This window comes from Mus caroli, chromosome 10, assembly GCF_900094665.2.
Source record: "Mus caroli chromosome 10, CAROLI_EIJ_v1.1, whole genome shotgun sequence".
NCBI lineage: Eukaryota > Metazoa > Chordata > Mammalia > Rodentia > Muridae > Mus > Mus caroli.
In genome coordinates, this window is record NC_034579.1 from 100,050,571 (window position 1) to 100,076,693 (window position 26,123).

The 26,123-nt window shown below is 37.2% G+C and overlaps 1 protein-coding gene across 1 annotated transcript in view; it reads right to left on the bottom strand.

Moving 5' to 3' along the window:
• Acss3 (acyl-CoA synthetase short chain family member 3) overlaps positions 1-26,123 on the bottom strand; it is a 182,267-nt gene that overhangs the window by 80,797 nt on the left and 75,347 nt on the right. The window contains exons 5-7 of the mRNA XM_021174594.2: positions 24,365-24,505; positions 5,909-5,989; positions 5,730-5,825 (exon numbers count right to left, since the gene is read on the bottom strand). Of these exons, the coding sequence (XP_021030253.1) occupies positions 5,730-5,825; positions 5,909-5,989; positions 24,365-24,505 (318 nt within the window). The remainder of the gene's footprint in view (positions 1-5,729; positions 5,826-5,908; positions 5,990-24,364; positions 24,506-26,123) is intronic.

Consider the following 26,123-nt stretch of genomic DNA (forward strand, 5'->3'; position numbering starts at 1 on the left):
TGCCAGTGCCTGGCAAATACAGAAGTGAATGCTCACAGTCATCTATAGGATGGAACACAGGGCTCCCAATGGAGGAGCTAAAGAAAGTACCCAAGGAGCTGAAGGGGTCTGCAACCCTATAGGTGGAACAACATTATGAACAAATCAGTACCCCCAGAGCTCATGTCTCTAGCTGCATATGTAGTAGAAGATGGCCTACTCAGCCATCATCAGGAAGAGAGGCCCCTTGCTATTGCAAACTTTATATGCCCCAGTACAGGAGAATGCCAGGGCCAAGAAGTGGGAGTGAGTGGGTAGGGGAGCAGGGCAGGGGCAGGATATAGGGGACTTTTGGGATAGCATTTGAAATGTAAATGAAGAAAATATCTAATAAAAGAAAAAGGAGGAACAAAGTACCCATGGAAGGAGTTATAGACACCAAGTGTGGAGCAGAGACTGAAGGCCATCCAGAGACTGCCCCAACTGGGGATCCATCACATATACAGTCACTAAACCCAGACACTAGTGTGGATTCCAACAAGTGCTTGCTGATAGGAGCCTGATATAGCTGTCTCCTGAGGGGCTTTTCCAGTGTCTGAGAAATACAGAGGTAGATGCTCTCAACCCACCATTGGATGTCGCACAGGGTTCCCAATGGAGAATTAGAGAAAGGACACAAGAAGCTAAAGGGGTTTGCAGCCTCATAGGAAGAACAACAATATGATCCAGCCAGTAGCTCCAGAGCTCCCAGGGAGTAAACCACCAACCAAAGAGTACACATGGAGGGACCCACATCTCCAGCTGCATATGTAGCAGAGGATGGCCTTATCAGTCATCAGTGGGAGGAGAGGCCCTTGGTCCTGTGAAGGCTTGATGCCCCAATGTAAGGGAAAGTCAGGGCCAGGAAGTGGGAGTGGGTGGGTCCGTGAACAGTGAAAGGGGGGAAGGAATAGGGGATTTTCAGAGAGGAAACCAGGAAAGGGGATAACATTTTGAAATGTAAATAAAGAAAATATGTAATAATAGAAGAAAAAAACACATCTAATAAATAAAAGACATAAAGTGCATATACAAATCAGTTTAATAGTCAATACAACATGAGAAGAAAGAATAATGCACAGATACAGGCCATAGTAATCTTGCAAGGAGTTTATCTAGGAAATATAAGCAGAATAAAAACACAGAGCTAATAAAATGGTATTAATAGCCCCAATTTTAGGCGAAAGGAAGGGAAATCATGACTGGAGGCTGACAACAATTTTGAGAGAGGAGGGATGCAAGTGAGAAAGAGAATTCAACTTAATTTCCAAAGCATAGGTGAAGTATGTAATGCACACCATTACTGAAAGCTGGAAGCCTAGCTTTTGATTGCCACGTGCCTTTATAAATCTGATTAGGTCATTGCAATACAGTGTGGCCAGCCCTGCAGTAGATGCTGCTCAATAGGCAACTCCACCACATAAAAAGCACAAATAGGTATGGAGACATTTTTCAAGGGATGGTATGATTCAAGCTGAGGTCTCACAGACAAGAAACATTCTCCAAGTACCTTTTGGCCATACAACCAAAGGACTCTCCATCCTAATACAGAGACATATGATAGCACATGTTCACTCTAGCCAAAACATCATACAGCCTAGATGTCTGTCAACAGACAAATGGATAAAGAGAGCTTGGTACATTTACACAATGAGAACATAGTCAGCTGTTTAAAGAGAAGAATATCAGGAAATCTGTAACTAAATGGATGCAGATAGAAAATTCCATCCTGACAGAAGTAACCCAGACACAAAGACAGATAAGCTATGTATTCACTTATATGTGGATATTGGCTGTTAAATCTTCAATAAACAGGCTACAGTCTGTATAACTACAGAGGTTAGGTAAAGGGTAAGAGCCTGGGGGGTGAATCTTCAGAGGGAGGGCAAATTAAATAGGTAATTATAGATGGATGCTGATGATGCATTTGAAGGATTTAAACAATTTAATCTAACAATGGTGGGGAGAGAAGAGAGTTTTAAGAGACAACAGAAGTAGGGCCATTTAGCTAGGGGCCATTTAAGGGGTCATATGGAATCCTAACATAGTACAAGCTTTAACTGAGGAAACAAATCACACTTATGGGCAGAGTACATAACCAACAGTAGACTGCCAACACAAATTAGCTCAGTGGTATTTTTGGAAAAGTTTGTCTCATAGTTATTTGTCTGGGAATTTCTTCCCCCTTTGCAGTTATTTGTTGTTGTAGTTGTTGTTTTGCGCATATATGATGGTTTCTGGTTTTGTATTCTTGTGATTTCTGGGTGTGCTAGTGTACGTGTCTCTGGATGTATATGTGTTTCTTGTGCTTTTTCTTTGGCATTGTTTTTCTGTTTGTTTGTTTTTTTCTATTCTGGTTTGTTAGTTTTTATATCAGCATCACCATCATCATCATTTAGATGTCTGCTTCCTTTCTAGTGAGAGAGAGAAAGAAGTGATGTATATTTGCATGGGTAAGAAAGTCAGGACGCTCTGGAAGAGTTGAAGAGAGGGGATGATAATGAGAGCATCGTGCACTAAACGTCTACTTTAAATATACATAATATCAGAGAAAAAGAATGAGAAGAGAATTCTGATCGAAGAGACTTGCTCACCAGCTGACTTGCATACAAGTTACACACCGAGCGCATGTGCTGTACTTCTATAGCTTGTCAGATATGCTCAATGTGTGCTTCTGTGATGCTGCTGCCTTTTTGTCACCTGGGCTCCTATCACTAACTTCTCACCCATGATACTGTCAGTAACTTTAATAAATCCATTGCTTCACACATACACATAGGCCAAAAGCAAAACAAACAAGCAAACAAAAGTCTATTCTTTGGAAGAAGAGACCAAGGAAAGTACACAAGGGAAAATTAATTGCCTGCATGTGTGGGGGGGAAATAAGTAAGGATGAAGAAAGATGTAGGTGATGATGGCTGATACCTGCTGACAGAGCAAACTCCAAAGGCCTTTGACGCTGCCACTTATGACATCAATAATGATGTCTGATAACAGACACTTCTGTGGAGTGATATTGACTGAAGACAGATTACAGTGAGATGAAGCACAAATTGAGGAGTATGAACCCAGGATAATTTGGAGAGGGCTGCTTTTCAGGAAGTCTGGGTTGTAGAGAAGAAAATAAAGGTCTGAAAGTTAGTATGTGATAACTTTTGAATGGATAAAAAAATCAAGAGTTTTCTTTTTGAGATCAGAAAACAAAAAACAAAAAAACAAGACATTCTAAGTAAGGAGGATAAAAAAAATCCAGAAAACTTACAAAGATTTAAAATATATCTTGTCAGGCACACAAAAAATGTTTATAGAATCGCTATTCTGTTTTTGAGAACATCATTCTAAGATAAACAGTCAAGCTCTCTTGGTAGTGTTAGCACATGTTTTAAATAAACAAGAAAAATATTAGAAAACCAATTCAAACTCAGATACTCATAGTCTCAGTTTTTCAACTCTGAGGTCAGCATAAGAGCACGAATGCTTACTAATGAATTCTGCTTTGTCACATTTGAATAGGCAATGTCACATTTCAAAGTAAGCATTTGATGTTAGGATTTATTTTGTTTTCTTCAAGAGGGCTGACTCAATAAAAAACACTTGATGTGCCACAAGAATGTTAGTACAGAGCAGATGTGTCAAGATTATTTCATGTGTTATATTAGAAACTCTACATGTCTATCAAGTCTGCAGGATATGAAAACACGGTGCAAGAGAAGCAAAATAGTATGAGATGCTTTAACACTTGCTTCAATGTCAATTTCTTTTTTTCAGAGACAGAGAAAACTAGCCAAATAACAATGATTATAGTGTTAAAATGGTGGAGTGTGCTGGAGAATTTCATGAAGGTAGATAATGGCCTCACATTTTTCATACAATTGTTGAGTTGCCAATTCTTAATATAAAAAATATCTAAATAATCTGATACTTTTCCCTACATGCCCTACTTATTGATCTGATATTCCTTATCCCCTAGTGAGAGACTGCTGATGTGAAAGACAGTCTATGATTGAGAAGCTGCCCATCTTTCTACTGTCAGAGATTTCATTTGTGCCTGATTATTCATAAACCATGTCGCATAATTGTATTAAGAGGCCTTAGTAAAGTACATAGATATGTGAACTGGAAAAATTTAAGTGTGGAAACATAAGATTATACCACTGCATATAGTGAATATTTTTAAAGCAACATACCAATAGCTTGCTGAGTGATAGGTAATCACTTGAAAAATTTTGAGGCAAAAGCCGTAGACAACTCAAGATCATCATATTTTATTCCTAAGATATGGTTAAAATATTATAATATTATTAGGATAAATATTATATATTATTTTTATTTTTTACTTGTGTATGTGTGAGTGAGATGGGGAAGGAGGTAAAAGGGCAGAGAGAGAGGAGCAGGGAGGGGAGAAAGAATGTATTTGTGCACTTGTGTGCTGCATGTGTCTGTGGAGGACAGAAGCTGATAGATGCCAGAGGACTGGAGTTATACGCTTTTGTGATCTGCTAGCTATGCATGCTGGGAAAGCAAACTCCAATTGTGTGCAAAAGCATTAAGCCCTCATGACCACTGAGACATCTCTCCTTATGTTTTACTTTAAATCAGAATCTGTAAAGATTTCTATATTTTCCATCTTGTTGGATTTTCCAAAAAATCTAGTATGACCTTAGATATGATACGATACTAGTTATCACATCCAGATGTTTAAAAAGTATTAAAAACTCCATTTTTCTTTCTGTGTGCACACATACATGCATGCTTGTATCATGCTATTGATTAGTCAGAGGACCACCTGCAGGAGGAGTCAGTTCTCTCTTTCTATCATGTGTGTTCTGAAGATTGAACTCAGGTCATTGTACATGGTACCAAGGAGCTTTACCTGAGAGCCCAACTTCTAACTCAGTGGTTCTCAGTCTTCCTAATGCTGAATCCAGTAATACAGTTTCTCATGGTATGGTGACCCCCAAGCATACAATTACTTGTGTTGCTACTTCAGAATGGTAATTTTGCTGCTGTTATGAATTGTAATGCAAATACCCATGATTTTGGATGGTTTATGTTGGTCATGACCTACAGGTTGTGAACCACTGTATGTTGTTGGGTATGTTGATAAGTCTTGATGTATGTGGCTGATAAACTACAGAAAGCAGGCTCCTGAGAGGAATTCCACAACACACATATAGAAATCTTATTTCACAGCAACATTAATTACTGCACTGGGGTTTTAAGTTGTTAACTATTCAGCTTCAAATCTAGTCACTCTAGATTTCTTTCTCTTTTTACATCCAAAGTTGTTATTAGAAACCATGGAAAAGATGTAATTAAGATGGGCAAGAAAGATATTTTTGTAAATCCACCAATTCTGTAGAAAAACAAAATGTGAATCTATATTGGTCGTTTTAAGATAATGCTTTCTTAGGATTCTAAAATCCACATTGCTTTGAAAATACAGCTCTCCTGGCATAGGTTTTATGTTTGTTATTGTGTTTTCTCCAGAATTTTGTTTCTATTAATTTTTTTTGCATTAGCACAATAAAAACAGGTGGCAGTTATTTTCTTCATATTTGTTTCCCTTTTGAAAAAATTTTTAAGTAAGAAACATCTATAATGATGCTTCCTGTTGCCATTCTTCCTTCACCAGTACTATCCAGGTCTGCTGATCAAGAACAGTCAGTAAAATAAGGGTCCTGTATATAGTATCACTTCTATTGTGTTACCTCATATAAAACTGTTGTGTTTCCATGGAGAAGAGGCCCATAGCAAATATAGGAATGTCCAACAACCCAGCCTAAGTCAGAAGCTGCCCACCATACCTAAAAAAAAAATAAAAACGATAATAAAACGTATGTCTTAATCAAAGAAATACCATGTGGTATAAATGTAAAATCGTGGCTACCTCTCCAGGTTTGAGTCCATATATGGAAGACATTGTCCAGTTCAACATGACAGCATAGCCCCCAGTGGGTCTAACCACACCCTTAAAGAGAAGAGACAATGAAGTTAACATTTTGAAAACTGTTAAAAGATTCACTGTCTTCATACAGTATCCCATAATTTACAGATTTAAATCATTCAATATTCTGTAAGTTACAAATTACATTGACTCATATATATTAGTAATTCAATTGCTATTTTTGATTCTCTAATAGAAACTCCAGAGCATATGTGTTCATCATTACTATTTATAGCCTAACATTGTTATATGACATTCTTAATAGTATATAAAAACATTCAATTTCACTGTCAGATAATATAATGTTTGTGGTAATACATAGTATTATATTACATTTTCGAATGCACTAAAAGAACAAAAATTGAAATTACTCAAACTAAATGCAAATTAAATAAAATTTAACAAAAGGCTAAATGAAGTTATCAGTTTGAAATATAGACCAACATAGGAACATCCATTCCCTATGATGATGACAATATGCTGTGTAGAGGAAACAAAGTTACATTCTAATTGAGCCCTAATTACACCGCTAAGTGGGAATCACACGGAACAATATGGGAGTTGAGCAACACTTAAATGATGATTTCCAGAACTCTGAACAATGCATCCTGATGAGTTAGCCTTAAGGCTAACAGATGTGTTTTATGTTGCATTTGGGGCAAATCAAGGCATTACTACATTTTCACAAATCTGTTTCCAGTACCTTCCCTTAGCTGGAAACTATGCAAACTCAACAGAGAATATTTGAAACGTGGGCACATGAATCACCAAGATAAGAATGAATGATAAATAAAATTAAATCTGTTTATTTCATCATTGTAAATATTACTGGTCATTAGTGCCAAAAGATATGGCTATTGAAAGGAGACAGCAAATGTGTACAGATTAAGAACAATAATTTAAAATTCATTTGCCCTTCAAAGCGTCTCTGAATTGTCTTCAAAACATTACGCTACTCATTCAATTAAACAAGTCTTAATTGATGGATGTTCTCTTAGTTGTACACTTTTGGTATCACTGTGTAATTTTAACACATGTATATGGTTCAGGAGATGGCAGAGAAAAAAATAAATGAAACACAGTGACTTTGCTGGAGCTCCTATTATTGTTGCTCTCCACAGCTTCCACCAATAAAACGTAGGCGTCAAACTGTGGAACAAATTGTATCTCCAACAATACCTGGTCTCTTGGCAAATATCAGGCATAGCTTTGTTAGCATTTGAGAGCTATTTTCTATGTTGTATGATGAAATTAACAGGCAGCTGCCTCTCTTGTTCACGTTGGGAATATTAGAAATTGTAAGCCTCTTTCCAATAACCATTCAATACACACTTAGTCACCAAATCTAAATACCCTAGATGAACTGTATACTATCTTCCTCTGCTAATTAGTTTCAATTAAAACATGTTAGTGTCTTTTATGGTCTAGGAACTTAACATGTGGGTATTAATCATTTTCCTAAAAACCTTCCATCCTTTTGAATAGGAAACGTCATAAAGTTTCTTTTGTCTACTATATGTTTTCGTATATTACAGTAGAGAACACTATTTAATGCCAGCAATGATTTCAATTATGATGTTTCTTTTCACTACACCTGATATAGCATTTTATTTTATTTTATTTTATTTTATTTTATTTTATTTTATTTGAAAAAATGCTTGATGTGAGCAGTTTTCATATTCTGGGATTATTTTTTTTTTACTAGCCTTGTAAAACTATTTTAACTGCTACTCAAAATATGTGAGATATAACCATTAGCCCTTCTGTTACATTTGAAAAATGGAGACAACTACTTATGAAAAGAAGAGAAACAGATGTGATCATATTTTAAGCTCAACTTTCAGGAGAAATTCCAATAAGGTAGACCAAAGCGCCTGATATTCTCGTATTCTGATATACTTGAGCACAGAAGGTTCATAGAGTTTATTCCATTTTTCTTTGTCCTTTATCTGAAGAAGCATCAGTGTGTGGGACTCAGTACTTTGTCCAATGTTCATGAAAGACTGTTTTAATTTGTATTTTTTTCTTGAATTTCATTCAGACAATATGTTTAGATCATGCTTTACCCCCAACTCCTCCCAGTTCCTCTAAACCTTCTTCCCCATCCAGTTTATGTTTTCTCTCTGTCTGTCATTCAAATATTTAATTTGAAAAAAAAACAGAAAAAATAAGAAACATCCATGCACATAAACCCCCCAAAAATCAAAATAAAGAAGCAAAATACTGAGACAAAAACCACAAATGTCAAAACAAAGAAAAATGAAATTAAACACAAAAATAAAATTGAATTGATTTTGTGTTGCCCAATGCTTGTAGACATGCAGCCTGCTCTATGGTATGGTTGATGAACCCACTTGACTCCGTTAGAGAAAAATGAGTTTCCCTTGTCCGTAGATATCAATTGCATATAGCTTCTCAGGTAGGTTTATAACCTATGTGCATTTCCACCTCTCACTGCTGGGACCCCATCTGCTTTGAACCTGTATAGGTCTTGTGCATACTTCTACAGTCCCCATGAGTTCCTATGTGTATCAGTCCTTCTAGGTAAGGAAGATGCTGTTTCCTTGGAGTTATCCTCTACCTCTGGCTCTTAAAATCTTTCCATCCCCATTCAACATAGATTGCTGAGACTTGAGAGGATGGGATCGATAAAGGTGTCCTATTTAATACTAAGTACTCCAATTTTTCTCAGTCTCTGCAAATTTTCCAGTTGTAGGTCTCTGTGTACCTAGTGCAAGAAGCAGTTCCTCTGTTGGGGGTGGAGTGGGGCACTTATCTAGGGACATAGCAGCACGCCATTAGGAATCATGTTGTTGCTATATTTCTTTAGCAGAATAATAACATTAGTCTAGGTCCATGACATATCTAGAATCATGTTCTTGGATTGTGCAGTATTGGGTATGTGCTCCATCATGGAATAGACCTTCAAAGAAATAAAAACAATGGTTGGTTACGGGCAGTGGTGGCACATACCTTTAATCCAAGCACTTGGGAGGCAGAGGCAGGAGGATTTCTGAGTTCGAGGCCAGCCTGGTCTACAGAGTGAGTTCCAGGACAGCCAGGGCTACACAGAGAAACCCTATCTCAAACAACAACAACAACAAAAAAATATGGTTGGTTACTCCCAAAACCTTTTTACTGATTTTGCATCCGTTTATATTTTAGGCGGGTCACTGTTTTAGGTCATAGAATTCATAGCTATTGATATTGATGGTTACATTTTTCTTCCAGGAGGATTCAGAGTATCTTCCAGTACCATACTCACTAGTTAGTAAGGGTGAAGCTTCTAGTTAGGCATGAAGTAGAATTTTCCAAATACAATGACACATATAAGTGTTATCTTAGTGCTGTTGCATTGTATCAAGGAATTATTTATTAACACTAATGGACAAAATTTTATATGGTAAAATGCAATGTCTAGATATTATGAAGAGTAAAGGTTTGGGCTATAAAACTAAGTATTAATGCAATTATAAAACCTAGAAGATGAATTTAAACTATGAAAATGTTTCTATTTCTCTAGAAAATTACTACTTCTTGGCATGATGCTTAAAAATTTAATGTAGAAAAGAATCAATACTTAAGCCTATGCTATCAAAAAAGAAAAAAAATCTATGAGACTTAGCCATTTAAATTATAAAAGTTAAATCAAGATCAAGTAAACTATTTAAACAACCCTATAACCCCTAAACAAATAAAGGCAGTCATTAAAAGTAGCCCAACATAAAAAAAAAAATTACCAGAGCCAGGTGGGTTTAGTGCAGAATTCTATCAGATTTTTAAAGAAGAGTTAATACCAATACTCCTCTAACTATTACACACAATAGAAACAGAACAAATACTGCTAAACTTTCTCCACAGGGCCACAGCCACTCTAATAACTAAACCATACAAAGACTCAATCAAGAAAGAGAATTTCAGACCGATTTCTCTTATGAACAGTGATGCAAAATACTCAATAAAATACACACACACCAAATCTTGGAACACATCAAAGACATCATACATCAAGATGAAGAAGGCTTCAACCTAGGGATGCAGGGATGATTCAGTATATGAAAACTCATCAAACAAATCCACCATATAAACAAAATGATAGAAAAAATTCACATGTTGGTAAAATCCAACACCCCTTCATCTTAAAGGTATTAGAGAAATCAGGGATACAAGGTATATACCTACACATAATCAAAGCACTATAAAGCAAGTCAATAACCATCATCAAACTAAATGGAGAGAAACTTCAAATATTTCCACTAAAATAAGGGACAAGCCAAGGCTGCCCACTTTCTTATGTAGTCAATCTATCACTTAAAATTCTAGCCAGAGCAATAATACAACTAAAGGATATCAAGGGGATACACATTGGAAAGGAAGAAACCAAAGTATCACTCTTTGCAGATTATATGAAGTATATACATAAGTGACCCCAAAAAGTCTACCAAAGGTGAAAACACCTTCAGTAAAGTGACTGGATACAAAATTAACTGAAAGTAATTAGTAGCCTTCCTTTATCCATAGGATAAATGGACTGTGAAAGAAATTAGGGAAACAACACCTTTTACAATAGCCATGACTATTATAAAACATCTTGGTGTAACTATAACCAAGCAGGGGTCACAGGACAAGAGCTTCAAGTTCCTGAAGAAAGAAAATGAAGAAGACATCAGAAGATGGAAAACTCTCCCGTGCTCATAGATATAGATAGGATTAACATAGTAAAAATACCAAAAGCAATCTACAAATTCAATGTAATTGCTTGAAAGAGAAATTTATATGGAGACACAAAAAATGAAGCCAGCCAAAACAGTCCTGAACAATAAAAGAATTTCGGGAAGAATCATCTCTGATCTTCCTGAAATTCTGATCTCAAGCTGTACTACAGAGCAATAGTTATAAAACTGCAGGGTATTTGTACAGAAACAGACACATTGATCAATGGAATAAACTGAAGATCCATAAATAAACCAACACACCTGTAGACATTTAATTTTTGATAAAGAATCCAAAAGCATACAATAGAAGAATTAAAGCCTCTTCAACAATTGATGCTGGACTAACTGTATGTCTACATGTAGAAGAATGAAAATAGATCCGTATTTATAACCCTGCACAAAACTCAAATCCAAGTGGATCAAGAACCTAAACATATAACCAGATACTCTGAATTTTATAGAAGAAAAAGTGGAAAATACCCTTGAACATGTTGGTACAGGACTCAATTTCCTGAGCAGAACACCAATGTCTCAGGATCTAAGATCAACAATAGATAAATGAGACTTCATGAAACTGCAAAGCTTCTGTAAGGCAAAGGACACTGTCAATAGGACAAAATGACAGTCTACATATTGGAAAGTGATTTTTACTAGCCCTACATCTGACAGAATGCTTATAACTAAAATTTACAAAGAACTCAAGAAGTTAAACACTAACAGTCCATATAACCCAATTAAAAATGGGGTACAGAACTATTGAGAGAATTCTCTACATAGGAATCTCAAATGCATTTGAGGGTGACCTTAGCAGTGAATCAAAAGAGCCAACCTTCTATACCTAAGCAGGACCCCCAGTAGAGTGATAGAGACACTAACCTGCCCACAAAACTTTCAACCCCAAATGTATCCTGTCTACAATAAATGCAGAGATGGGGAAATGGAACAGAGACTGAGGGAACGACTGGCCAATCAATTATCAGCCCAACTTGAGACCTATCCCATGGGCGAGCACCAATCCCTGACACTATTAATGATACTCTGATATGCTTGCAGACAGGCACATATAGTACTCTAAGAGACTCCACCCCACTGCTGACTCAAATAGATACAAACACCCACAGCCAAATAGATGGTGGAGTTTGGGGATTCTTGGAGGAAAAGTAAAGAGGATTGCAGGCCCCAAAGAGGATAGGGACTCCATAAGAACACCAATACAGTCAACTAATCTGGCCCCTTGGGCTCTCATAGACAGAACCAACCAAAGAACATACACCAGCTGGAATAAGGCCTCTCCATACATATGTATCAGAGTGGCAGCTTGGTCTTCATGTGGGGTCTTAAACTGGAACAGGGGCTATCCCAAAAGCTGTTGGCTGTACCTGGGATATGTTCTTCTAGCTGGGCTGACTTGTCTGGCCTTGGGTGGAGAGGAACTGACTAGCCTTGCGTATACTTGCAGGGTCAGGGTCTGGATATATCCAGGGTGTACCCACCCACTCAGAGGAGAAGGAGATGGGGGTTGGAGGAAGGATTGAGGGAGGTATTGATCAGGACAAAGCAGTGAGCAAGTTGTAAAATGAATAAGTAAAAAGATAAAATTAAATTTAAAAAATTAGACAGCATCAGTGCATTAATCAACTATAGTTATGTAATTTGCCCAGGCATCCTGAAATATTCAGACAATAGACTATAAATTTCTGAGACTTCTTAATGGTGTAGAAATAAGGAACTACACAGACTCATATTCACAGTGTGGATATTTTATGAGTGCATAAGTAAAAGAAGAAAGAAATATTAGGTTTTAACAGACGTTATTATAAATATTATCTCACTAATAAAAGAGAAGCATGTTTTGTTTCTTGCCTCTAACCGTGGTTGTCAGGTAAGGATAATTGCAATGTGAAGGAGAAATGTTGTTCACACTCAGAACACCAAGTCATTGCATTCTCAGAAGAGAAATTAATAAGAATCTAAAAATAGATGTTTTTAAGAGTCATTCTTGCTACATTGCCTAGGCTGGCCTCAAACACCTGATCCCAAGAAACCCTCCTACCTTCAGCACCAAGTACAAGAAACTATAGTTGTGTTTGCCAAGCCTGGTTCTAAAGAGTGTAATTTTAAAGTAAATATTAATTACTGTGGTTAAAGTAAAAGTATTTATTCAAGAATAATGTTTCCCTTAGGTATTTCAGTCTTTTCAGTGTCTGTTACCACTTTCTACCTGTGTTTATACTCCATCTTAAATGCAAAAGCCTTAGGAATCTAATGCGATCTCAGAAAACCCCATGCAGTACCAACATTCTGGACTCTGCAGGATCAGAGGTAAACTTTATGATATAGAAAAGTTGAAAGGTCTTCATGTGATTATAGCACTTAATACCTAAAAGAAGGCCTGAAATGAATACTGTTTCAGAATGGGAAGTACAAAAATTAGATATTATTTTATTTTTGATCACATAAAGATTTATACAGTATAGAAAAAACCAAACACAATGTGCATGGACATTTAGGATGGGTAAGAGGAGAAACAGTCAGTTTCCTTCAGGCATGAGGCCCTGACAGAGTGCACTGTATCTGCTACAGAATGTACATTTGGTCCATGTTTTCTGTTTGCTTTTTTGTTTGTTTGTTTTTTAGGTTCTTTTTTCCCTTTTTCTTTTTAATTTATTAATTATTATATGTAAGTACACTGTAGCTGTCTTCAGACACACCAGAAGAGGGTGTCAGATCTCATTACAGATGGTTGTGAGCCACCATGTGGTTGCTGGATTTGAACTCAGGACCTTCGGAAGAGCAGTCAGTGCTCCTAACCACTGGGCCATCTAACCAGCCCATTGGTCCATGTTTGATGGAATAAAAAACTAAACAGTGAGGTGATTAAGCATTTGTACCAACAAGACAATAGTTTTTTAAAAGTACTTTTTCTTTCCTGAAGAAATCCTTCTAAGTCGTGAAGCATCATAGAAGAGATGGAATGTTTCCATCTGAGATATTTCATCAAATACAAAATCTCTTGCTACAGGTTCTTATGGACCCAAGACTATCCCTGCGGAGGACTCTTTAGCAAGCTATGTAATTTCTTATTGATCTGTACAACCCTGAGTTAGGGGGCTAAGATGTAGTAAGTCCAGCACTTTACCAGCAAGCTTTGTACCAGAGATGGAAAAATAGTCACTTCTTTGTATTTCTCTCTCTCTCTCTCTGTCTCTCTCTCTGTCTATCTCTATGTCTCTCTGTCTCTGTCTCTGTCTCTCTCTGTCTCTGTCTCTCTTTCTCACTCTCTCTCCTGTTCCCTAGGGCAGGGAAGAGAAATAAGTGTAGGAACAGTAGGAACAAAATTTACCAAAGTGTTGTGAACATATAAAATGCCTTAACCCCGCCTTTCCTTCCCTGCCTTAATTTCAGCACCATCCTTCTGCTTGTGGGTCCCCCTTATTCTTTTATTAATTGGCAATTGAATTTTTTTATCCTTTACTGATTAAACTTGAGTGGAGATAAAGGTGATCATTATTAAACTCTATTGAGTGCAGTCATGAGTAGCAGACAGACTATGAAAACCACAACAAAACTAACTTGTATGAGAAGTAGCTCAGCAATAGATGCTTAAATATTGACAGCAGCCAACAGGCAAACCTCTCATGCAGCTCCCAGTCAACTCTGGGGTTGGTAGATTTAGATAAACATACCACACTGACATACATCTACAGACTTAACCAAAGAACTGACTACCTAATGCAGACTTTTTATATGCATACAATATATAGAATCTGGAGAGAGTATGTGAGATATGCGTAGGTATCTATGGGCATAGACGTACATGAGTTACAGCACATGCATAGAGGTCAGAAGAAACTCTCTGCTGTTGATCCCTGGCATCTTCTTTATTTGAGACAAAGTGCTGCTATTCACTGATGTTTTACCCAAACTCACAGATGTGTGAACTTCCAGTACTTCTCCTGTCCACCTCCCATCTTCAGGTAGACACCCCAGGATTACAGACCCATCTGTTCTCCTGGTGTAACTTGTTATGTGGAATCTGGGGATCTGTCCTTACTCACAGCGCCATTCTCCAGCTCAAGAGTGTTTTAAAACACATTAAGCACTTTGAAGTACCTTTTTTTTCCCTAAGAAAAAAAATGCTGCATGGTGGCATAAAATTTATAGGTCAATGTTTCATTACTGCAAATACACTCATCTTATGTTCATAGTTTCCAACACAATTAATTTTTATTATGCTTTTAAAATGAAATAAGGATTAAGGGCATGAAAAAGAAGGCTCTGAAACAGACCAACTGTAGAAAAATTGTTCACCAAATATTCTGAAGTCCTGTCTTGGTCATAAATAATAAAATTGCTTGGAACAAAAGCAGTTGGGATGTATTCTAAGACATGCATTAATATGTAAAGTATATAATAAAGTAAGTGGCATAAAGGTATGATGTCAATGTATACCAAAGAGTTACAAGTCTTAACTCTCCAGAAAGGAAGAAAATGTGTTTGAGGGTCTGAGAGATATCTTGCCATATGTTCTGTGGGACTTCTCTACTAACTGAAACAATTCATTCTGCAAGAAAGGGGAAGGTCATAACAATAAGGGAACTAGTAACACCTAAATATCCCAAGAGCTTAGGAATTTACAAGACTCAAAGTGCTCTACCCCAAGGAATAAGCAATAAGCAATGGCAAGAGGAAAGGACACTCTCCAGTAGACCTGCCTGCAAGTTGTGTAGGGAGCTCCAAGGATTCTGAGTTCACGAGCTATCATTCACTCATTTGACAATGCTTTGGCCAATGCAGCTAGCTGCCTTTACACCATTTATGCTCTCCACAGAACAGCCTCTAACAAATTCATTAGTCCAACATCATAGACGTGGCACAGATTGTTTCTTTGTTCTCTCATCAGTGTGCTGTGTGAGGAAAAAAGCATTCATTTGTATCTCTTCCTCAAATGTTACAAAATGCAACTGGTACCTGGACAGTTACTGACAGAACCAGAGATTCGCTGTGGAGGAGAAACTGCATGGCCCTTGCAATAGGAGGAGCACATGCAAAGGAAGCTGACTCATCCATGGGTAGATTATTTGCGAAGGCAATATTTGTATAGCCACCTGTCTTCGGGGTTTCATTGCTATAAAGAGATACCATGGCCACCATAACTCTTTTAAAGGAAAACATGTCTTTGGGGCTGGCTTTCAGAGATTTTTGTCAATTATCATGGTGTGAAACGTGGCAGCATGCAGGCAGATGAAGAGTTGGAGGGGGTGGCTAAGAGTTCTACATCTCGATCTGTAGGCAGCAGGGAATGAACTTTCTTGAGCTTCTGAGATCTCCAACATAGCCACACCCACTCCAACTTGATATATAGCTCGCTATACATCAAGTATTCAAACACATGAATCTATGGGGGCCATTCCTATTCAAACCATTGAACTGCCTTCCCCTATATTATAAAGGATACTCTGCCTTCTTACAGTACTAGAATTTGTATGCTTTCTGATGTTAGTGATAAGTCCTGCCTCGAAATCCTAGTCTTCTTCCGTGTGAGGGGAATCCCTTGGAGAAACACGCCTCCGAGTTGAATTAAGTCCACCTCCGGAGTGTGGGAATGCCCTTACAAAATTGGATGGATTAGGGAATATATTACAATCCCTGAAAATACCATGTATCTACCAGGACAGGAAGCATATATACCTGTTGTGTGTCCTTTGCTGTGCACAATGAGAAATACAACTGAGACAAAGCTGTCTTCACAGAAAAAAAAAAAAAAAGCCCATATAAAGGAAGAATTGCAATGGAAACAGACATTTACATGTTATCTTCCATACTTCCACATAAGCCTGGGAGTGGGGGAGAGGCGTAGGGTAAAAGAGAGGATGAAATGGACAGCTTGGCTTGCCATTTCTTAACATTGGGAGGCTGCAAGAGAAAGGCAGTACAGGTCAGATGTGTGCAGCAGATTCCCTCCTAACACTCAAATTCTTGAAACTCGAATGAAGAATCAGAGAACGAGTCAAGGACAGAATAAGTTTGAAATGAGGGGGGGAAATATCCTTCAAGTCTGATCTTTAATACAAAGAAGTGATAGGCCCATCCTGCAGCATGTAGATGATGGCTTTGATAATAGTCCAGTGCAGGAAATTGAGGTAATCGGTGAACAGTCTGCATTGAAGAGACTGACCTAGTAAAGAATTTCCAGGGCTGGTGAGATGGCTCAGTGGGTAAGAGCACCCGACTGCTCTTCCGAAGGTCCGGAGTTCAAATCCCAGCAACCACATGGTGGCTCACAACCATCTGTAACAAGATCTGATGCCTTCTTTTGGAGTGTCTGAAGACAGCAACAGTGTACTTACATATAATAAATAATTAAGTAAATCTTTAAAAAAAAAAAGAATTTCCAAAAAACAATGAAAGCAGCTCTCCCAGACTGCTGTAGGACATGTGGGTTAATAGGATCAGTCTAGGTGCTGTGGAGGTAGAGAAATGGGAGTTCCCTAACTTTGCTTCATCCCTCAAGGAAAATGACTGTATACCCTGAGGCAGGATAAGGAAAATCAGTCAGTGGTACACTGGTTCATTTGGACTGAGTCATTAAAGGCTGTTGCGTATCACTGACTGATCTCTCCGTAAGAATCAGAGGCAAGAAGACCACGGAGGAAGACAGAAATTATTGATGGCACTAATTATGAGAGAGGTGGTAGTTTGATCTCCAGTTCACTGGGCTGGAGAGGACTGTGTTCATTAGGAAGAGTTGCAAAAGTTGATTCATCAGATAACAGAGGGCTGGCATGGGCTTTGTGATAGTTAATGTCAATTGACAGCTTGTCTACATTCTTAATTATCTAACACACAAACTTCTGTTAAGTCTGGGAAGAGTTTTCTAGATTAGATTAATTGAAATAGGAGGAGGTACCCTAAGTGTGTGTGTTACCATTCCATGGCCTAGGGTCCTATACTGTGTGATAAAGCTCAGTGTGCCCTTGAACTCTGAGGGAAATACAAAATCCATGTGTGTATGAAGTTATTTATAGAGTATTCAGTTAAAGCAACAGGAAAAGTATCTAACACAAAATCTGCACAATGTTTGCAGCTGGGATGAACCTGACCCTGTGGTTCTTAGTTCTTTGGATCTGTCTTTTCAAGAAAAATGTTGAGGTGTCTGAAATACTGGTTAGAAAATCCCTTGCATATCACAAACATAAGTTGATAAGCTAATGCCATCTGCTGGGAGTTTGGAAGGACACAATGCCGTGCTAAATACAGATGGCAGTGGCCTTATTTATGAGGTTCCAAAATCTATCAGAAACTGGGCTAAAGATCACCTATGTTATGTTCTGGGAAATAATCTGGTTGCATTCTGCCTGTGCCATGAGAACGTTAGTGTGGCTAAATCCAAAAGTAGGGTTAATGTTTGGCAGAAGAAATCCCAAGTCAAATAGTATTAATGAATTCAGGTGCGAGCATGTCATGTTCTAAAGGACTTGTCTTTGTTTAGTGGCATTAAAGAGACATCAACTGTTCTGCACTGATATAACAGAACAGGTCTCTTAGTGGATAACATTCCACCCTTGCAAGGCTCCACAAAATGGAAATCAATTTGAAAGGATAGAGAGTCTAGACAGAGTACAGCATAGGATGAAGTTTCCTGCTAAAAACAACTGCCAAAGACCCTAGGTCCAGTGAACATCAATGCAATCTTGGCTCAAGGGGGATGGACTCAAATCCCAAATAACAAAAAAAAAAAAAAATCTAGACAGTGCTACATACATGGTATTTGATTACAGACATAAAAGATACAAGAGTAAGGGCAATAGGAAATCATGGAGCATAGGCCAAAGGTTCTCCAAGGCAACCACTCCATGTGAACCAGGGCTGGTATTCTGTGCAAATTCCTGAGGTCACTGTGTAAAGCAATGATGATGAAGTCCAAGTTTCAATGGAGATACAAGGATGTGGGAGATGCCAAAACCATGGAAAGGCTGCCAAGAAAAGCTGGTTACACAAGTAGAAATGGCCCAAGTTCTACTTGCTTCAGGTGGCAGAGCTGTAGGAGTGTGCTAGTCAGGGCATCTCTAGTGATTCCATCGCAATGTCTAGGTCCCTGGCATGGAGCTGCAGGATTCAGAAATTTGTCCCCGCTGAATTTCAGTCTTTTTGTTTCCCCTTTCCTTGTTCTGTCCCCATTTTCCTGTATAGAATGGGACTATTTATTCTGTGACATTGTATATAGGGACAAGGGAACATGTTTTTATTTTTAATTTTATAGAAGCTCAAAAAACAAGCAATTGTTCTCATTCTCAGAAGAGACATAGTCTTTAGATTCTCCGACGGTATTAGTGTTGCTAAAGACTATAAGTTCTTTATGAGGGACAGGATTTATTTTACCCAATGATATGATCAGAAGCTTAAGGGTACAAGGAGTAGAGGTTAATGGCTGGAAAATTGTCCATTGGGGAGCTGGGCTGATGGCTTAGTGGGAGAAGGATTTGCCATGTATACATGAAGACCTCAGTTTAGATAGGTAGAACTCAGGGAAAGTTCTATTAAATAGTGTATGGCTGTAATCAGAGTGTCCTACAGAAATGGAGGGTAGAGATATGAGAATCTAGAGCAGTAAATGAGGGGCATATCTCAACAAAGCGGATGACAAGAACCAATATCTTCAGTTGTCCTCTGACCACACATACCCAGTGGCATGTACATGACCCCCCTCATACACAGTCACACACACACACACACACACACACACACACACACACACACACACACTGTGGACACAATGTAACTGCCTCAAAATTTTGCTTTCCTGACTTCTCTATCTTGATGGATGGAAGCCTTGAACTGTGAATCAGAGTGTGCACTAAATTCCCTTCTTTAAGCTTTATATTTTCTTTTGGTTTGGTTTTGTGTTTTCTTTTCGTTTGAGTTTTTTGGGGGAGGGGGATCAGGAATTTTATAGCAGCAATAAGAAGACCAAATAATATGGGGCTTTGGCAGCTTTGCCAAGTCACATGTTGGGACATGGGCTTTGTGAAGAAGGTTCTAGCAGATCTAAACGATTTAGGCTGGCATGCAAACCAGGTATCTAAAGTGCCGAAGCAATTGGGAAAGAGAATGGTGACCAAAAGTTAAAACAAACAAAAGAAGTCAGTCCAAGTGAGTGGAAAAAAAAATGTGGCAAGATCTGGGTGAAGCCAGATGAGATAGGGAAAAAACAAACAAACAAACAAAAAAACCAAAAAACAAAAACAGAAAACCTAAGCTAGTTACATCAGGATTGATTTAACTCTTAGGCAATGAATAATGGGAGACCCACGTGATAAAATTATCTAAGTAAAATTAATTTTAAAAAATTGAACTTGTGCTACGAGTTGGTGGTTAAAGTTTACATTTTCTCTCTTTAAGGTTTCTCTCATTAAAGTTTACATTTTCTCTCTTGCAAAACCAGTGCACTGGGTGTAGAGATTTCCACTCTTTCCAGGAATCTTTCAGTAGCCAGGTGTAGCTCATTGAAAGTCAAGGGCTATGGAACTTCTCCAGAACTTACTGATAAGTTCTTGGAAGCCCTCTCCATTGGCAAGCAACCAGAACATGGCCCTACTCCGTCTTTGACATAAACCAGGCCCAAATATACAATCTGACCCCCATCAAGGTTTGGGGATATGCATAGTAACAACAGTACAGAAATAACCCAAGATTTGAATGTCAGATGACTGAAGGAAATTAATTGTGGATAATAGAGGGCTGAATGACTAGTGTAGTTTATCAATGGCAAATGTTATTCTTTGGATGAAATAAATGATACAAACCATGGGAATATCTCCATACTGTATTGAATGATGATATTTATTTTTCGTGTCTCTTTAACCATTTTTTAACCATTTAAGAACAATGGACAATGGCATAAAAGAGACAACCTTGCCCAACATGTGTAAAATTATGTTTCACTATATTATTATAATTTTTAATGTTTTGGAACATTTGTAGTTACAGTATAAACAGCATTTAAGAAGATTGAAAAAAATATTCTGTGTAGAAAATCTACAAGTGTTCTCTTTCTCTCTCTCTCTCTCTCTCATACACACACACACTTTTTTGAATCCCTTGCTAGAGAAGGATTTTTATACAAGTTAGCTCAATAAACTATTAAAGGTTTTGACTGATGTAATTCTATTTTAGAATTAGAGAGTAGGTCCCTAAAGCTAAGAACATCGCATGTTTTGGTTATAGGACATGGACAAATCAAGATGAGATTAATGTGGAAGTTCCTTCTCTTTTGAGTGGCTTTTGTGATATTATGCACACCACTATAGGGGTAAATTGTCACCTATGCTCTGCTTGGTATGGACCATGCATACTAGACTACCAATATGACAGGCCAATATGTGTCCTTTGGCATGACTGTTCTAAGTTCAAGCAACTGTTTTCTGATTCAGTTTTAGGATCTTTATACTGGGGAATTTATTCTTAATACTGTAGCCTGAGACAAAGACCTATGCCTATGGAGGTCAGGACCCAGAAAGGAAATCATCACTATTATTTTGTTAAATGGATGTGAGGTGTCTGTTAATTATGTAATTAATATACATAGATCATTAAACATTGGTTGGCTGTGAAGGGAAAATTATTTCTCCAATAGATGGTGATTACTGCAATTTCATAACAGGTCATGTTCCCGAGAATAAGTGACTGTTGCCATAGCATTGTGGCCCAATACTCCACCATACATGAAATAAAATAACCATACTAAATATAGCAGACCCTCTAAGACTCAGGGAACATGATGGAAGAGCAAGTGTGAAAAAAAATGCAAGAGAATTGGTTGGGAACAAAGAGCTTTGCAGCTGTTTCCTCCAAATTGACATATTCCCTATTGTAGAGAGAAGAGGTTCATAGAATGTGGGAACCTAATGAAATATACAAAGGTTGGAAAGACCAGGATGTTAAATGATTTGCAACACACCATCGCTGAGGTGGTAGAACTCTAATGAATTGCTAGAGAAGTGAAAAGTCTCTGACAGAATTCCTATGAAGTAGATGGGGAGCTTCCATGGATACAGCTTTTGTCTCATGCTGAGATGATCAGTATGGTGATGCAGCTACCTCTGAGTCACCACACTCCCCTAAGGAACTCCTCACCTATGATCCTGTAAGCTATAGCAGTAAAATCTCAACACTGACTGGGATAATTTCTTTGATGTGTCACAGTGCCCCATCTGTAGTAAAGAGTTATTTATTCACCTCTCTCCAGGAAAAAAAATCACACAACAGCATACCACATGTCATCTTTTACAAAATCCACCCACTCTCTGGTTGGAAAGCCAGACCTCCGCATGAATAATCCACAAGGACTTGTATTCAGGTCCCAGTGTCGCTCAAGGGATCAGGCTCATTTCCAGTTACTGACTGTACTGGTATTAATAGCCCCCAAATACACCACACACAATATGCTCAGCACCTGCCTTCATTCCCATATTAAGACCATCTTCTTTTCTTTTACATGTATTTAATGTCCTGGTTTGTTTTCAATCTCATTCCTAACTTTGAACCAAGTCTGATTCATACCAACTACTGGTGCTGTTCTAAGTAAAATTCTAAGCCATGTAGCTTGAAGGAAAAAAAAGAAAAGAAAACAATCTCCTTGTGTCTGTTGTGTATCTCCTCCACCAACTGATTACTGTCTGTATTACATTAGTCATATCTATGTACACCCTCACAGGTCAGAACAACTATGAATTATTCATATTTTATCTAGTTTTCTCCAACATTGAAATAAATTTTCTTCAAGATAATCCATTAATCATTAATAGATACAATACAGAAGAAACATCAAAAGATTATTTTCAGTTCAGGCATGAATGAAACACATACACACACATACACACACACACAAGTGTGTGTGTGTATGTCTGTGTATGTATATATATATGCTTGTATGTGTGTACATATATACTACGTATAATGTATATACATATGTATTATGTATATATAATGTATATAATGCATATGTGTATATATGTCTATATTTGTGTATGTATGTGTATATATATATATACACATACATACACATACACACACACACACATACATATATATACAATGTCTAGGCTTTTAACCAAGTAAAGTGAGATGTTTGGTGAAATGGGCCTCTTGAGTTTCTGCAATTGTAAATATTAGGTTTTTCCTTTCATATTAAGATTTTTTTAAAACACATGTAGTTTTGCTGAACTCAGTGTAATTTCATGGAGACATGTCCAGTTGAACTGCATGGGACTTGTGAGTAAGAAAAATAAAATGATAATAAATCAGTTGGACTGCTTATACAAACAAATCTTGGTCTTCAATAATGAAGAAATATCTATTTCTCAGGTAAGTAGAGTTGTAAAAAAGAAGTCCTAGATTTTAATTCAGTAAAAACAAATATAGTTTTATATATGCACATATCTAGCCAACAAAGGAACAAAAGATTATTGAGCATCACCTGTATGCAGAACACAGTAAAAGAAAACAATATGATGAAACATGTCATCCCAGAGGATGTGTTCTCCTACCAAGATGCTGTCCTTCTCACACATAGCTCTTCCATGGACTACCTTACGTTTTCTCTTTAAAGGAAATTTAATGGAGTCATTATCTTAGTATGCTTTAGATTACATTTTTAAAACTTTTTTGCTCTAAATACCTAAGGATAATAAAGAAATACCACTAAGAGACATACAGAAGTTTGAAAGGTTGGTCTCCCTGTAAAATTCTGATTTAACGAATATTGAACCATCTAATGAAGATAAACAAGGATAATATGAAGTTGGGTGCAGGATCTATCACCAACATGCTACTTGTTGACACCATTCATGACTGTTAACACCATTCATGAAGATTGATGCTTTCCTTTTTTTTTTTGCATTGCAAAACCACCTTTCATGAAAGATTGATGAAAGGATGTCAAGTATCTCTTTATAATAAATCAAATAGTTGAATGGGTTGGATAAATTGCCTCTGACTCAAATTGTCTAGATTTCCACTTCTGATTTATAACAAGATATTGAATGATCCTTGGTCAAAGTTGTATTTCAAGGCTGGCAAGATGGCTTAGAAGGTCAAAGTACTTGCCGCTCAGTATGATGTCCTCATTTTGATCACTATAGCCCATGTAACAAAAGGAAAGAACCAATTCTCATCTCCTGTCCTCTCACATTCTCAAGCCTGCTGTGGCATACTGGGCTACCCCTTAGCTACACATATGCACATACAATGTAAATACTTGAAAAACTCCACTTCATACTGTATAGAATGCAATCCTCCATTTAAAAGGATAAGAATACTTTTTCAAATATATCTTTTACTTTCAGTTCAAGCATAGTGCCACCAATTTATATTACTAAATTATCATTTGCTAATAAGTGATGCATATCTATATTTCAAAATAACATTAAACCAATCAATATTAGTTAACTGCATACCAACTTTATGAATTTACTAAATATTTATTGCTGACTGCTGAGAATTCTGAATAAAGGTGATGAACAATTTTCCCTTTAAAAGTACTTGTACACATTTTATTTGAGGGTTAATGGAATTATGATTAAGCATCAAGCTACCGTCTGCAAACATTTTCATTTGCTAATCAGACAGATACCCTGACACAATGAAAACCTGCCATTGCGCATATCTCAAAGGCAATGGATACCTTAGGCAGCCCAGTTGTTCCAGATGTGTAGAGAATGTACAATGGATGCTCTGAGAGAACAGGCACGCAGTCATGAGACTGGGCTTTTGCCATTTCTTCTTCCCAATCAAGATCACGACCTGACATCAAAGGAACTTTCTCCTACACAGAAAAAAAAAAAAGGAAAACATGGACAGTGAATAGGAGATGAAGTTACAGAAGAATGAAGGAAGGGCTTAATCTTTATAGAAAGGTGATCTTTCATGACACTACACATTGCATTTGTGAATAAATCTCAAAGTTATAAGTGAAAGTAGATGTTTTATAAACTATCTTTTAACATAATTCAGGGGTTTGATGTTAGTTTGACTCTCATGTGTTGTTAATGCACTCTAGAACTACCTTTAAGTACTCCAATGTGATGTTATCTTGTTTTTTGTGTTGGTTTGATTTGGTTATTTTCTTTTGCTTTTTTTGTTGTTGTTTTGTTTGTTTTTATGAATCCATGGCTTAATTAACTCAGAGATATGGTTCAAAATGTAAATATGCACAAGTAACTTGAAAAACTAAGTTCCAACTTAACTTTTTAATTTGGATCCTCTGTACTTACCAGGAAATATCACCTAATATATACAAATATTTTTAATTTTTTTTTAGATTTATATATTTATTATATGTAGGTACACTGTAGCTGTCTTCAGACACCTCAGTAGAGGAGGTCAGATCTCATTCTGGAAGGTTGTGAGCTATCATGTGGTTGCTGGGATTTGAACTCAGGACCTTCGGAAGAGCAGTCAGTGCTCTTAACCACTGAGCCATCTCTCCAGCCCTCAAATATTTTTATATTGGGACATTTGAGTGTAACACTTCAGCTGTCTTTTTAATGAGGCAATTAAAGACACCTTCAGGGATTAGAAAGAGTTCCATTTGTGTTTTCTCCAGAGGGAAAACAATTTTTGAAATTAAAGTATGTGACAGAGTCACAATGTTTTCCTCATTTTCAGTCATTAATATGGTCGAAAAAAAGTCTCATTTTTCCTTCCTTAAGAACAGGGATTTGTTGGTACAAATTTTGTGGTAACAGCCATATCAATGAATAGATATGACTTTAGATAAATTTAAGCGCATTTAAGAGGGCACAAAGGTGAAGAGTAAGGAGTGGGCTGGTGGAAAAGTGGCTCCAATGAGAAAATATGTGTATGGAGGTAGGAGAACATAGAGGCTTCTTCTTGAAATAGCCCGTTCCTTACCAGCGAAGGGATTGTTTGTTGTTGTTCTTTGTTTTTGTTGTTGCTTTGGTTTGGTTTTTTGTTTTGGTTTGGTTTGGAGACCTGGTCAAACTCTGCATCTTTGACTGGCCTGAAACTCCTTATATAGACTTGGCTCTAAGACCAGAGATTTGCCTGCCTCTACCTGAAGAGTTCTCTGATTAAAGACATAGCAGCATATTTTTACTTAAGAAATATGTAAACAGAACCAAGTTCAGTAGAGTAAATAAAAAACAGAGCCAAACATGTATGTAACTATTGACTTCATCAAGATGATGTCTGGGCTACTCTAATAATTTCTAGGGCATTCACAAAAAAATTAAATAAAATTTAAAAAAAAGACTTAAAATTCACTTTTCCAGGATCCCTACTATTAACCAGGCTATAAATACTTGTCATGCATTTAAATATTCACATTTACAAATTATGCATGAAGGCAGTATCATAAATACAATATGCCTGAATATATTCACTTGTAGATTAAAAAAAATGAACTTTTTACACCAGTTGTA